Source organism: Empidonax traillii, unplaced genomic scaffold, assembly GCF_003031625.1.
Source record: "Empidonax traillii isolate 1590-97213 ecotype Southwest subspecies unplaced genomic scaffold, ASM303162v1 scaffold48:size2401408, whole genome shotgun sequence".
NCBI lineage: Eukaryota > Metazoa > Chordata > Aves > Passeriformes > Tyrannidae > Empidonax > Empidonax traillii.
The window spans coordinates 1,063,736-1,079,641 of NW_020955241.1; the positions used below are offsets into that span (position 1 = coordinate 1,063,736).

General features: G+C 37.3%; 1 protein-coding gene across 1 annotated transcript in view; it reads left to right on the forward strand.

The window, feature by feature from the left end:
- Positions 1-15,906, forward strand: part of ABCA13 (ATP binding cassette subfamily A member 13) — a 170,154-nt gene that overhangs the window by 140,270 nt on the left and 13,978 nt on the right. The window contains exons 49-52 of the mRNA XM_027878993.1: positions 304-454; positions 8,947-9,081; positions 11,576-11,679; positions 14,260-14,352. Of these exons, the coding sequence (XP_027734794.1) occupies positions 304-454; positions 8,947-9,081; positions 11,576-11,679; positions 14,260-14,352 (483 nt within the window). The remainder of the gene's footprint in view (positions 1-303; positions 455-8,946; positions 9,082-11,575; positions 11,680-14,259; positions 14,353-15,906) is intronic.

The window sequence follows — 15,906 nt, forward strand, 5'->3', positions numbered from 1 at the left end:
TAAACCTGGTGAGGATTAATTGTTATAGATCTGTCTTCCTCCTGTGTTGATCTGTTAACTTTGACACACACACACACATGCTGTTACAGCAATGACTGAAGAGGTGGCTGTCCTATCCCAAAAGGGACAAAAAGCAGGCATTGTCTGTGGGTGGTACTGCAGGAAGTAATCATGGCGAAGGGCCAAGAGACCCAAACTCATTTACCTATGGACTTGAGGCTGTGTGTTTGTCTTGTATCCCAAGGGTGAAATGCAGGCCCATGGCTTTTTTGAAGCAACATTCAATTCTATTTCTTTAAACAGGTCTGAAATGGATATACTGTCTGCTAGCTCTGAGGGCATTCTCATTGGCTATTGCCCACAGCAAGATGCCCTGGATGAACTTCTAACAGGTTGGGAGCATCTTTATTATTACTGCACGCTGCGTGGAATTCCAAACCAGGATATCCATAAGGTAACTATCGATAACAGATTTGCAGATGGAGCTGAAGCCACACTGAGCTGCGGGTTTATAAAACAATTGTACTTTTTTTAACAGGAGAGACTATCTAATATTTCATCTTAACAATTTTAGTAATGAGGTTTTTCATTACTACTATTTTATTTAAATAATGTGGATATTTTCTGACTGTTATGCCAATTCAAAACACAATAACAGCACTGTGGATAGTAAAATAAACATCAATGCAAGTAAAATCTTGGGCACAAAACCTTAAAGAAAATTAAATTTATGAATGGTTCAACACTTTCACTATCACACTGAAAGAACTGTCAGAGTACACCACGTTTTGAATCACATACCTCCAAAACACTCTTTTCTTCAGAAATGCAATCAAACTCTGAAGGAATTAAAAATTGTTGAATGATTCTGTAAAAATAAATGAAACAGCTGGGTGCTGAGATGGGAGCTGTCAGCACTCTGCTATCTTAAACTTCACAAGATGGTAGCTGCATTCAAGCTACATGCTGAGAGCAGTCCCTTAAATGCTCCAGCTGCCCTACCAGGCCTGGGGCTGTCCAAGGAGAAGAGGCCAAAGCCATGTCTGAAAATGCTTTAAGAGCTTTCTAACACAGATGTTGACAATATCTGGGAATATCACTGAGAGGTTTAGAGATTACAGATACAGGTGTAGCTGTGCTGACAAGCAAACTGTGTTCTTTTTCTAATGAGGCAACTAGTCAGCCAATAACAGAAATTACCAACAGATATATTGTAAAATGTGGGGGAGAGGGAGGTGTTTCTGTATCAGATGGAAGTTTATGATCTGACCCGACTAGAGCAGCTCAGTCTTTTCTGCTTAATTGCATCTCCATTAACATGAGAAAACTGGAGTATGATATGAAATTGATATCTCTCAATTCCTGTTCTATAGATGGGTCCCAAGTAGTAGCAATGGCTCTAGCACTGCCCTAATAACCTCCTGCATGCTGCCTGTTGTCCTCCTTTCATTTTTCCAGAAGGAAAACTGCATGAATTTAAATACCTTTTTAAATCTACCTATCCAGTATTTTTCTGGCTTTTGTGTTAGGGTCTGATAAGTGATTTGCAATCAATTCCTTGATTGTATGTGAGTGAGGGTTTCCTTCTGATTCTCTGCAGCTTTTTTTTTTTCCTCAAGAGATCGATATCGTTCCAGAAAAAGGTATGATTCCTGCATGGGACACTGAGTATTCAGAAATAGCTGCCATTGTGTCCTAATAATAGCATCAGGAAAGGCAATACTTTGAACTTTAACTTAAAAATTCTTAAGCTGATCATTTGGGTTTTTCTGGATGAGAGCCAGGGGAAAATAAGACATTCTTGGAAGTATTTGACCCCTGTCTTGGGCAGTATCCTGCCTGGCTCGAGTTTTAACTGACTGTTTTGACAGTACATTTTTTTCAGGCTGCATAGAAATCATCATATAGTCTTTTGGTTAGTTTGCTTTTTATAACTTCTTTGGGGTAGTTTTTACTTTCTATTACTAGCAGAGTACTGAAAACTTGAATATGTTTCTCTTGATCTAAAAGAAATATATTAAGTGATAATTGTTATTTCTCTCAACCCCTCAACTATAATTATCTGTTTTCCCCATGAACTGACAGCTCCTCTCTAACAGTTAGGCTAAAACCCTATCATCAGTAGCATCTATTGTCATGACACTTTAATAGACACAAAAATGGCAACATCTCCTCTAGAGCTTTTTTAGTCATTCAAAAGGATGCTGTAAATATCAAGACATCTTATTGATCTGTTACCGACTTCCTTTGGTCCTAGGTGTAATTTAAAACAGGAATTAAAGTTTACATGATACATGTACCAGTGCTTTTAAAATGTTCTAAACATGGCTTTTAAGCTTTTCTGTCTTAACATTTTCATAAGTGGCCAGGAGAAGTGTCTTTGAGTGAGGGCTAAGTAGGGCTTTAGTTCTGTGCTACCTTCCTGGCTCCTGGAGTCACAGACTCTCACAGAGAGCTATTGTTTTATTGTAGTACTGACAGGTGTGAGGAAAGAGCTGTTCAGGTGGTACTGGCAGACACCTTCTTATTGGTAATACCTCATCTGCACACAATTGGAGACAGGCTTTGGGAAGTGTGAACTGATCCATACATTACAATGGACTGATAGTGCTTGAATCTTATGCTGTCTGCAGCCCTGCCAACATCAGGAGAATATGTCTGTGTGTGCACCAGCACGTGGATCCTGCTGTCACTGCTTGATTTGTGACTTCTTCAGGTCATCTGGCTTCCAAGAAGCAACTGTTCTGGAGGATGAAGAGCAAGATCAGGAGCTATGTGGAAGCTTGAGAATGGAGAGAAATCTGTGGTGTGCTTATGAGCCTGGATTTCATGGCAAACTGTCCCACGCAGCCCCAAGCTTTTCTGGCATGCCTGGGAAGGTTTCCAGGTTGTGATATGAAGGACAGTACCAAGAGATTTTTGTGCTGTGCATGCAGGGCGTCCTGCTGCTTGTGTGTGTGTAATTGAATGCTACAGCAAATGCTGTCTCCTGCCTGCATTCTGCGAGGGGCCAGGAGGGTAACCTGGCTTTGTATGCTTTCTCTGTAGACAGTGTGAAAACAGTGCTCTCTCTGAAATATCTGGCATTCATGAATTCCATTTCAAATGCATAAATATTAGGAATAATTGGAGTACCTAAAAGCTTCCCCTTTATGATCAGATCCAGCTATTCTCTGGGCAATTAGTAGACAGCCACTGCAATGTCAGTTCTCAAGACCATTTGGGGAAGAGTTCTTCAAGTGGTGCACTAGGTCGTTTACATGTCACACTTCAAATGGATGAAAATGATTCATTTAGACATGAGTTATGCTACTGTGGCTCACTGAGAGAAGACAAATGTTAATCGTCTGATTATCCTGGACCTTAGATGATCTGGAGGTAGGCTTAGACTATTCTTTATAGGCAGCCTTCTAAGCCTTAGTATCACATTTGTGATCATCATTCCTTTCACTTGTCTTAATTTTCTGTCTGCATAGATTCCAGCGCAGACTTTGTTGCTATATGCTTACGATCAAGGCATCAAAGCATTCCTGAAAACAATATTTAGCTCTTCTTGTTTACCTTCATCCAAAACTGAAATGCAGCTATCTCAGAGGAAAACAAATGTTTTTGTCAGTGAGCCCTCCGGACTGTGTGGCGTTGCTGTCAAGTGTTCAGCAGCTGCTGTGCTCCAACTCAGAAATGGCTAGTGCCTATAGAAAGTGTGCTCATCAGTTGCCTGTAAAGAAAATAAGGCCTGGTAATTCTTTGGAATAGCAGCTGTATGGGAATGAAAGCTGTTATTTTCTCATCATTCCCTCCTGCCTATGATACAGCACTCCAAGCTTGCCTCTGAATGTTTTACCAGTGCGTGTTCATGCTAATATGCACAGATATATATTCCAGAGAGTAGATTAGTTTGATATGAAAAGAAAAGTACATTTAATTTGGGTTTTAATAAATTGGTGAGCAGGCAGGTGACTTATGGGATGTGTTGCTGCTGAAGTTGTCTATTTAAACCCTGACTTCAAGGACCAAATCCTGTGCTAGACAGATTTATCAGCAGCAGGAGTTAAGTGCCTGATGTAAAGTTGAGAGCACTTAATGTTCCAAAACAGTAATTAAATGAATTGCAAAGAAGGAGAAAAATGGGTCATTTGCTATCAATATTAAGGTTTGCATGTAACGTGAAGTTTTACTGTACTTCACAAATCTGCTCTGAAAGTTTCTTTTTGCCGCAAAATTGGAAAAGTTAGAGTAAGATTTTGGGCTGTTTAAACAGATAATGATTTAACATAGTACTTCTAATTCTTATTTTTATTTCTACAATATATTAACTTTCTATACCTCAAATTGTTCCAAAAGACATCACACAGCTTGTTAAAAAAATTAAAATTATTAGCACAACATTATTGACATCCCCCGTTTGCATTAAAATTTGTGTTGCAAATCTCAAAAGAAGCTTCATGAGGCCTTCTGAGGCAACTTCTTGCAATATCAGAATGCTTTCTCTTTACATTAACTCTCCAGGTAGATTTTTGCGCTGATTACATGTTATATTCTGTAGGTGCTGGAAACAGGAACTTGTGAATCCATTTATTCTTCGCATATTTGGTTTTTTTTTTTTGCACCCAAGCAGAATTAGTGTGTACAGCTTTATGAGATTCGGGGATAAAGAACTATTTTCCCCTAGAAGTTTGACCATGGATGTAAGAAACAATTCTGAGCTTACTCTGAAATCTCATGAATACTGTTTGGTGTGGAATTGATGAATGATTGCTATTTAGGATGTTCAAACTACATTCAGTACCTGACATTTTGAACTACTGCTTTGGACGTTTATAGTTATTTTTCAGATGACTCTAGAATTCAACCCATGTTTATTAACATTTATACAGGGTATGATACACATTTTCAGTATTGGGTCAGGTTTACTTTATGAGGATTTGTTAAAAAAAAAATAGCAAGCAGTAATGCATTGTATTTATTGTGTCAGAAATGATGCAAAACTAATGCACTGATGGATACAGCCTTATGAGTGAAGATAGACGAGCTATAATGTTTTAGTCTTTGAATAGATTGAGTCTTCATTAACTCCAAGTTTTTCTGGATAAAAAAACTGACTGAAAACTCCCCGTACCACTTAATTTTTTACTTGAATATTAGAAGTAATTTTCAAAGAGAGTGGAAAGCCATTAGCATTATTGGTTACATAATTTTCATCACTTACTGCTTTTCAGTGGAATGGATGTGCCTCTTCATTCCCTGGTGGATAGAAGACACTATGACTACTTTAACCTTTACTCCCACAGTGTGCAAAAAGTCAAGTTACCTTACAGCCTATTCTGGAATGAATGTAGTCTTTAGGAACTCCACAAAGTATTGGAGGATTTTGTTTAGATGTTACAGATTGACTACTCCAAAGCTAGGTGAACAAGCCCAAATTAATTTTGGAAAAAAAATTTGTTAAAGATTTTATAATTGATGAGCAAAAAGTAAATAATTTAAGGAACAATGTAAAGTAGGAAAATAGTTAGCTGATAGATGTAAAGTCTGTTATAATTTTCCTTGAGGGTGGAGGGAAGAAGAGAGGAAAGAGGTTTAATACATTACTACAGCCATGACTAGATGTGAAACATCTTTATGGTTCAAATGCACTCACAGTGCATATATTTGCATATAACTCTGTGTCTTTTAATTTGGCCCTAATGTTACCAACTTGCTAAGTAAATTGATGTATTTCCTCACTCTTCACTGCTGAAAGTAATTGAAACCATAAATAGAACATTATGATGAATATGACAAGGAGGGAGAGAAGGTGCTTGTGTATATATCTCACAGTCACTAAAGGAAGGAAACCATTAGAATTGTAAATCTCTGGCATAATTGAGTATATCTGTATCTGGAGACTGGTCACATGTTCAATTCTGACTTTCATATAAAATAGTTTAACGGGGATTTTTGTATTTATTTTACAATGTACTATAATACAAACAATTGGTTATACAGAAAAATGGAGATGTGCAGGCTCCTCTACAATATACCTAATATGTAATATTTTTAATTTCATTCAAATCACTGTTTCCTTGTTGTTTAGATTGTATTGATGAAACAGACTTATTACTAGAAATCTTATATATTATAAAAAAGAGAAAAAGCTTTGAGGTCATCTCTTGAAAGAAGAATGAACTCTATATTCTATAATATTTGCTGAAGCATACTCTGCAATGATCCTTTGAAATGTAAGAGTTGAAGAGGGTAGCAGGAATAGGAGATTTTTCTAGATGCAACAGGGAAAAAAATAGGAATAAGAAAGCTGACCATTCCTTCTGCCCTTATGTTGCTGGTGTGATTCAGCCTTAAATCTGTTTTAATTTGATATATTTTGCACCAAAAGTGCATAACTAGACATCAGGCCAGATTGTGGTGTGAACTGTGATAATCTTCAAGGTTTGTCTTGCAAGCTCTGCACATTTAAAGCAGTTGCAAAGTGGCTACTATGAAATGATTCCCACCCCTCTCTTTTTACCTTAAGTAGACTTTGTCTTGAAAAATTCCTATAACAGAAGACTTGCTAGTCTTTCTCTCCTTGTGCTAAACAGGAGACGGTGTAGTCGTATATATCTACACTAAACGCTTGAGTACATACCAGAGAGGGGAGGATTCTATCTGTAGAATTGTAAGTCTTGCAAAGTCTGTTCTTTTTAATGTTGCTTTCTATAAGGAGCATTATGTTCATACCTGACACATGATTGAGTCTCCTTGGGGGCTACAGACTACAATAGGACCCATCTAACATGAATATTTTTTTCTTCTCTCTCTGGCACTATTCCTTGACCTTCTAACTTCTTCCCCATGATGCATTCATTGTTGCTTTAAAAAAATGGCATTTTGTTTGACTTAGAGTTTTGATAATATTTCAGAGCAGTCTTAGAAATAGTGGTTCTGGTCATAGCTGAAGGATAGTTTTTACTACTTTTCAGCTGTGATACACAGGCCTCTTTTACTTATTGTTTACTAACAATAAGTCAACTAAATGTTAATTTTGGTGTAAGCATGAGATGATTTTTTTTTTTCACTTTCTAATCTTAGTTTTTTATAAGCTCTTCTTTGTAATTCTGTGATTGTTGGTAGATGTGCCGGAGGACAATCCTGCTGTCAGTAGCATTCATGCATTCCCAGTGGTAGCAAAGTCAGTTTAGTGGAGAGGATAATCTGTCTCCCATATGCTTTAGAGGACTTCACTTCATGGGTTGTTTTGATGTGTAAGGAAATGAGTATTTGGAAGTGAAAAAAAAGAACAAAACAAAGCTCAACTATTATATCTTAGATTATAGTTTAGGTGACTGATCATTTCTAAAGCCACAGAATGTTTGAATTTGCAGCACTTCTACTGATATACGCAAATAGACCATAACTGGAAGTAAACAACTGTGAATTAACCCTAAAATAGCAGAAGGCGTGAACTTATCAGTATAAAATTACCTGAGGGTCATTTAACAGTTGTTAAGAAGTTTTGTGGTTTTTTAATTCTCTCCATTTAATGTAGTCAGAGTAATATTCATGAAATGTAGCTTTTGTATGAGAACATGCACTGCTGTCATGTTCCACACTAAGGTGCACCAAACACTATGAGTACAAGTGTGAAGATCATCACTAGAATAGTGCAGATTCTCACCACTGCAGTGTTGTTTCTGCGTAGAGAGAACTTTCTCTCAGAAGTATCTTATTTTTATAAGTAGCACTTCAAAAAATCTTGCTAAAAGGGTCTCAAATATCTTGGTAATTTCCAAAGGAGTTTCCATAAAACTGTCTAATAAAAATATTATTATGCTTGTGGCTATTTGTTTGTGATGAATAGTGAATATTAATTCACAGTATTGTTTACTGAATTGGTTTTTCTGTTGGATTTTCTGAAGCAATTGGAGACTGTCCATCTGATGTGACTAATCCTTCCAGTCCTTCCTTGCTTTTTGCTGAAGGCAATGCAGAGGGAGCAAAGTGAATGAACCACCGGGGTTCTCTGGTAGTTGATTTTGGGCAGTAGAGCACCATGAAACTACTGCTTTTATAAGAATCTCCCAGCTGTCCATTCATACAGGTTGAAGACATACTTGCTCTGTTACAAAGCTGATAATATAGCCCCTCAGACACATGCCACTAAACACTTGCTGCTTTGCTGGAGAGATTTGGCAATAAGGAGTAGAAAAGTTGCTGCTGTGCTCCTCATGTTTTTGCAGGTCTACCTGGATGGTCCAGCAGTGATAGCTGATATAGATGGAGTAAGGCTATTTCTAAATTTAGAATACTCTAGCACCAGTATTTGAGGGAGCCTTGTAGGTTAGAACTGTGTCTGACAGGCAAAGAAGAAAGGCTGTGGGGGACGGCATGAACCTTGTCTCCAGATGTGCTCATGTGCTTGCTCAGATCACACATTCTTTAGGTAATTAAAACCAAAACATCTAGGGTCAACTTATTCCTCTCAGTTATTACAGAGGTATGTTATTTAGCCCTGTTACCTTTTGTCTTTAGGACTCTTGAAATCCTTGACCTGTGACTTGCTTTTCTGACATTTTTTTCTGTGGCCAGTGGAGAATTTTGTCTCTTGAATTTTCGGTCTTTAAGATGTTTGATCAAATAAATACTGGAGAATGAGTGAAATGAGAGGAATTTTAAATCATTGACCTATTGACACAAATTGAATACAAATGACTGTTCCAAGCAATGACAAAGCCAGATTTTCTATATGAGAAAATCCTTATCCTTTTTGGACAACTAAGGGGTCCCAGAGAAGCTTTTTTGTATGTGTTTAAGATTCAAAAGTAATAATATTCAGCAAGTGGGGATAAATAAGGAAACAACATGCACATTTGCTTTATATTTATGATCAGAATATTGTTTTAGTCTAACTACAAATGCTGCCTGATCTGACTCATCTTTGTTGGCCTTTAAATTTCTAAACCCCAGGTTGCAGAGGACCTTGTTAACCGGTTACACCTCAATGCCCATGCTGACAAACTGGTGAGAACGTACAGTGCTGGCACAAAGAGGAAGCTTTCTACTGCTGTGGCTTTAATTGGTAAACCCCAAATACTTTTACTGGTGAGTAAAGGTAACACTGTGCCTATGATAAACGGGTTACATTGAATTTTGTTCTCTTGTACGTTGCTTTAAAGAAAATTAGGTAGTTTTCTGATCAGTCAGGGAGTAATTGATACAACTGTACTCTTTGTTCTACTCTATGAATACCTTTAATTTTATTCTCCAGGGCTCACAAAAATTGAAAAAAAAAATAAAAATGTTTGTTTGTTTGTTTGTTGTTTTTTTCCTTGGGGTAATTGCGTAAGCAGGGAAAAAAAAAGCCATAAACATAAATAAATTGTAGCATCCCATGGCCCAGATACATATTCAATTTTTTTTAAAGTTTTACCTAGATAGAAGGTGAAAAAACAATGTAATGTAAAATATATTAATGGTTTATGTATTCTTTATTTTGTACATAATGTGAGAAAAATACTTATGAACAATTCTACTGACCTCCTAAAGAAGGAAGACTCTTATATTAGTTAGTAATTTGGAGCTGATGTAATTAATTATTGACTCATCTTTTTCAGAATACTCCTATTTCTTGCTAGGTCGCCTTTCATAAATCTGCCTAGGTCTTACATTTTTGTTGGATCCGGAAGTCACACAATCAAACTAATACTCCTGAATTATATTAATTTGAACTACTTACCACATGTTGTTTTGGTGCTTGCATAGTACTGCCCATTTAGGCCTGAAACTGGCCTCTCCAGTTTAAATAATGCCTTTTGTATTGAAGATCAGGAATCTACAATAGATCTGCAGAGAACTGCATCATTATGATATCACATACTCCTTTTTATTGAATATTGAACGTCCCTTTCTTAAGCCTTGGCTGAAAAGAGCTAAACCCATTCAGTAGTGGAATAAACCTTTCAAAACAGTCAAGGCAAGAAAAGCTGCTCCTCAGATTTGAGGGAGAAACCAGTGCTTCCAGTAATAGATCATAGGCTAAGTCAAACCAGACAAAACTGATGTTCTCCTGGGGTTCATATTTCACAAGATCAGACACATTTTGCTGCTACTAACTGACTATCATTGCCTCACTTCTAAGCTGAATTATTTTATTTATATTTCATGCTTAGACTGACCTTGGTTCAGTTAGTAAAAGGAGGAGATAATCTTAAATTAGTGCTTTTTCCTGATCTTAGAAAATGCTCCAACTGTTTTTGAATGTCTTTATGACAATAAACTACTGCAAGTATGCAGTACTTGCTGCAGGGCACAGACTACTGCATATAGAACAACAAGAGGAAAGCAAATATCTATACATGTCAAATGCTTTAAAACATTTGAGTGGCTTTAGAAAGCTAGCAGATTTTTAAGGAGGCATTCAGTATTTTAAAAAGCTTTTTTTTTTTTCAATTCTGTCTAAAAGCAAAGACACCACTATAAACTACTGAATCTGCTTCTAGATTGCTTCCAGGATCATGGCTATTAATTTGAGTAACAGTGTGGGTTCCTTTATGTTTATTACTTTTTACGTTTTCTTTGTTAGCAATCCACAGACAACAGAAGACTGAACTGATTTTTTTCACCTCTGCCACTGGTAGCCAAGCACCAAAATCAGCATCAAACTGGACATTTTGTTTGCTTTGTTTCTTGAAAACTTTGTTTCCGGGTTTCAGCTTGAAATCCTTGCTGCAAATACATTGGCCAAGGCCATACCACCCTAACAGGTGGTGACAACCCTCATGGAATTCCATAGGTTAAAAAGAAACTGTAAGAGTTTACTTCTCCCTAGTTTTGTAGTGACAGAGACTAGATTTGACAAGCAGATATCATTCCTTTTGCTTCCATGGGTGGATGAGGTAAAAAATTGATTTAGTGAGGAAAGAAGGATTAGATAGGAAGGGGAAATATAGTTTTTCTAGCAGCACTTTCTCCATGAAAGCCATCCGAGTGGGAAATGGGTTTGTGAGACGGTTTGCACTGAGTTAATGTTACTTAATCCTGTGGATTCTCTCCACGGTGGGTGAGAATTCCTCTCAAAGGGACTGTGGGAGTAACTGGTGGGGAATGCCAAATTCAAACATACTAGCAACACCTGGATATGGGATGGGCAGTGCAGGCAGCTGGGAGCTACAGGACTTCTCCACTTGTTTGCAATCATGGAAGATGTGAACACAGAGGAGAAACAGTCACCAAACTCTTCAAGTGAGGAAAAAATACCTGCAAGTGTCTCCTGTCAAAAAGAGTATATATATATATAGATTGCTAAACATATATTTATAAATAATTTATAAATATATATTTATTATATAATATATAGACATCATTTATTTATCTACTTCTTTACTTAAAAGTGCCTTACATAAATTTAGAAATTAAACTGTATATGTTAAAAAAAAAATGTTGATCAGGGTGTCAGTTAGGTAACTTTCTGAAAATGTAACATTTTACGGAAAAAATATATGACTTTATTGTGAGTTCTGTTAGTTCTTCACTCTGTGCAGGAGCTGTGGTATGTTTTTCCCATGCTGTTTTGTTGTCATTTTCATTTTTCTCATAGGATGAGCCCAGCTCTGGGATGGACCCCTGCTCTAAACGCTACCTTTGGAAAACCATCCTGAAAGAAGTTCAGGATGGCTGTGCAGCTGTGTTGACATCTCACAGGTAAAACCCTTACCCCAGCAGCCAGCATATTCTTGTTCTATCTCCTCACCTGCTGTCAACTGAGAGCAGAAGAGTATATTCTGAAGATATGCTCATCCTCATGTGAAATACAGAATATGTCTTGGAATTTTATGGCAATTCCGTCCTGCTCATGAAAGCTGAGGCTACGTAAATCCCTGTGTAAATATTTTCTATATTTAATTTTTAAGGAATAAAATGTGGGTCAAGGGGTTGCAGGCACAGAAAAGATGATGCAATTAATTCTTCTATTTCTATGCTCTTTCTATTCAGTGCTGTGTTGTCTTTTCTTGCTTGGAATAGCAGGTTATTTTTTTTGCAGCTGCCCAACTTAAAAATCCTTACAAAGGGAGGTGGGAGTGAAAAACCTTATGATTTTATTAAGTTTCTGTTTTGTGTCACTGTATGAAAAGAGTATGCCATGGCATCCTAAAGATGGATGTGTCAGCTACTCTCTTGCACTACTCTCTCTATGCACTACTGGAAATGGCAGGAGTGACCCCATCCTGTTAGACTGTTCATCTACATTAAATATCTTGTCAGTTCTCTGATATGATCTGGTTTAACAGAGGAAACATCAATACTGTTTTATAACATCTGTAAAATGCAATAAATTAATGTTCTCTTTGGAAATATATATGGTACATATAATTATATATAAGGTCTTTAAATGAGGGAAAGATCATGAAAATGTTTGCAAGCAGGACAGAGGTCATAAAACAGCAATGTAACATTTTGGTCAAATCAGATTTGAAGCATAGATGAATTAATAAAGGAATGCAGGAAAACTTCCCTCAATATTTTATATTTTCAAAAATTTTCAGATGTTCTTAAAATATATCTGTTGTCTCAGTACATTATTGATGGAAAAATGCTCCAAAAAGATTGTAGTGTATTATTTATGGAAGGTGAATTCTGAAAATCACATAGCTCTATTTGATGCCCAAGTGCTTACCATGTCACTCATTTAGGGAATATGACTTATGCATTGTGAATTCAGTTGAGTGATTTTCAGGAAAGAATGTGCTTTGACTTTTCAGTCCAGATTATGAATCTTTAATTGCAAACACCAGCTAAACTGAAGCGAGCTGTGGTCTCATTACTAATATACCATAAATAAACAAGCAAAATCCATCAAATTGTTACTAACTACACATATAGCTCTACAAATGAATGACTTGAAGAGGATATATAAGTTCAATAATAGTGTACACACTATTGTCCCAGGGTGGAGGAAAGAGAAATTATTCTATAATATTTATACTATTTGCTGAAGGCCGTTGGAGATTTATTTGAGATTATGTAATTGTATAAGTACAGAAATTTTTCTTATGAAGTGAACCTTCATGCATATCAGCAAACATATCTGTAAGGTATAGACATGGTTTCCTAAGTAAAAGTTAGTTTTTGAGGACTATTTACTTTTCATAGAGAATTTTTTACTAAAACTTCAGAGACAAAAATTTTGTTTTAATGAGGGAGGAGTGAGGTTGTATCAGTTGTCCCTACAGCCCTATTTTTGTGTCATTTTGCCACAGATGGGGAGTGTTAGGCCAAGGGGAGCATTAGGAGTTAATCAGTGAATTTCCTGATTTGGTGGAAGACGTATTAGCAAGCCCTCTCTCCGTGTCTCTCAAACATAGCAGTTTGATAGTTCTTACCACAACCTTGTCCTATTTTAAGGAAATTGTTCTTAGGGGGTACTTAATTGACAGTGCTTGTTCAGTCAAAGCACATGGACTGGACCATGGCCGAGGCACACAGGACAGGACATCTCTTGCTTAGCAGCCTCAGAAGGGTTGGGGAGGCCATATGGTTAGTTTAGGTATAACAATAATCTTTGACTCCTCTTTGGAATGATGAATACGACCCAACTGATGCCCTGTGTGTGATGTGATACTTTGGAAGAACTGTTCACACAATTCTGTATAATATGTAGAGTGGCAGCCCATCTGCCCTTAGATTTAAAAGTCAAAGTTATTATCATCTGAAGCAGTCACGTCTAAGGAGGATCCTACTTTTCTATTCAGCTGCATTTCCATGTCCTAAATTCTGTTTGGATAGTAGTGTTTGATAGTAATGCTGGATCTTCTACCCTACAATCAGACTGTGGGTAACTCCTTTTCAAGGGTATATGCTATGCAAAAGGCAACCTGTGGAACCTTATGTCTTCTTCTTCTATCCTGTAGCTCAGAATAACCACAAACAGGTATTACAGGGAATAACAGCCCACTCATGGCTCTTGCACTCAGTGGCATTTGTGAGACTGCTTATCAGGTATTTGTGTACAGTAGTGATATCTTTGTATTGTGGCTAGAATTGTCTAATTAGTTACAGACTAAAAACACAAATGGTGGATTAGGGATTTCTTCTAGCTGTCATGTGGTAATAACTTTTGGGATGTACTGACTAGGGCTAGAGCTTTGACTGTTGCTCTTTAAAGTCAAAGGTTTTGTGTAGGTATTTTTGCAGCTGTCCAGATCCCTTCCATTTTAGCTTATATAAATAATGTTCTCTCTTTTCAATATTTATTTAATTTCCTTTTTCCACTTCATTTTGTAGTATGGAAGAATGTGAAGCTCTCTGCACACGGCTTGCTATTATGGTCAATGGAAGTTTCAAGTGTCTTGGTTCTCCCCAGCACATTAAAAACAGGTATTATACGTCAATATCAAACCTTCTGCATCTGCATTCAATCTAAGAACCGACTAGACACTTTAGTAGTGCTAAGGCATAAACACTTATGACTGCTAAGCACATCTTCCTTTTCCTGCTCTTGCTGAAGTTAAAAAAGAGCCAATTAGGAGGTCTTAGCAAGCTAAGTTGACATATGGCATTGCTAAAATGCTTTGTAGTCTGCATTGGTAATTGAAAGAGACAGATCTAAAGAGACAGTCTGTAAAATAAAGCACTTCTGCATGCAACCTAAGGAATACGTTGTGAGAATTCAACATGGTGATAAAATACAATTTGACTCCTCCTGAGGATTTCTTGTAACAGGAAGAAGCACTTTTAACAGGTCAGCAGCCCGTAAAAACATCTATTTTGAACCATCTCTGCTTCCTACCGAATTCACTGACAATTGCAGATATTTATGCTGTTTTCTGCATCCTTTTCCTGGTGTGCGTAAACCTCTTTTCTGTTTGAACTCTGTTCATGAGTTAATTTAATACCTGTTAATGAGGATGTTTAATTTAGAGGACGGGCTCAAACCACCATAAAGGAAAGAGGATCAAAAGCTAAGGGGAAAGTTGCTTCAACTTATAGCTGGAACATTTACATTCAGTAATAAGTGTAATTGTTAGGACATCCAGCCAGTCAGCTGTGTAAGATGATACAGCTCATTTACAAGCAGCAAAGCTACACTGCTTTGTACTAGCTCAGCACTTAGCACTCTCAAGTGCAGATGCACTTGTCAGTGGGAACAAGCTCTACAGAAATATTTTAGAATTGCTGTCTGCCTTGTTTATAGGGCAGATAACTTGTTCCTTGATGGCACTTTTGGCTTTCTGCCCTTCCCTTTGGGTAGAACCACAGGCCCTTGTTTCACAGCTGCATTGGCATGATGGGCCTGATTCACATTTACTTTAATAAGCTCTCTCCTTCCAAGTTTTTTCATCAAGACAAACTTTCATCTAAAGACACTGCAAACTAGGTGGTGAAAAAACAAGGTCTGCATCTGTATTTCTGATGGTTCTGTGTGATCATAGCCTTCTTTTCATGTTTGCATACCTCTCAGGGAGTAGTTGCCACAATTTCTGGAGGCATGAGAAGTCAATTGCTCTTGGCAGTTTCTGCTTCTTTTGCGTCTAGGTCTTTGCCTTTGCCATCCTGTCTCTTCCCAAGTTTCACAGCATTGAGCTGGAGTAGACAAGCGAGAGTGCAGGCATCCTTTATTCCTTTTGTAGTATGACAGATAGATGTCTGTAGCGGACAGTGCAGATCTTGGACAGGTGAAACTGCTTTTTGAAGATGTGTGTGCCCCCTAAAAAGAAAAAATAGTATTACTTAGGCACTTCAGCTGAGTGTACAAAGTTAGCTGGGAAAAATGTGAGTCTCTCCTTTTTATGTTTCAGATCCTCTGTAGTGAGTACCTGTCTCTGTCTTTTCAGCTTGACCTTGAGAGGGCGAAATCAGACATTTCGCAAAGGCTACCTTCTGCTTTATCTTCTCAGTGACTTTTTTCATTGTTTTGCCACTTCTGATCTT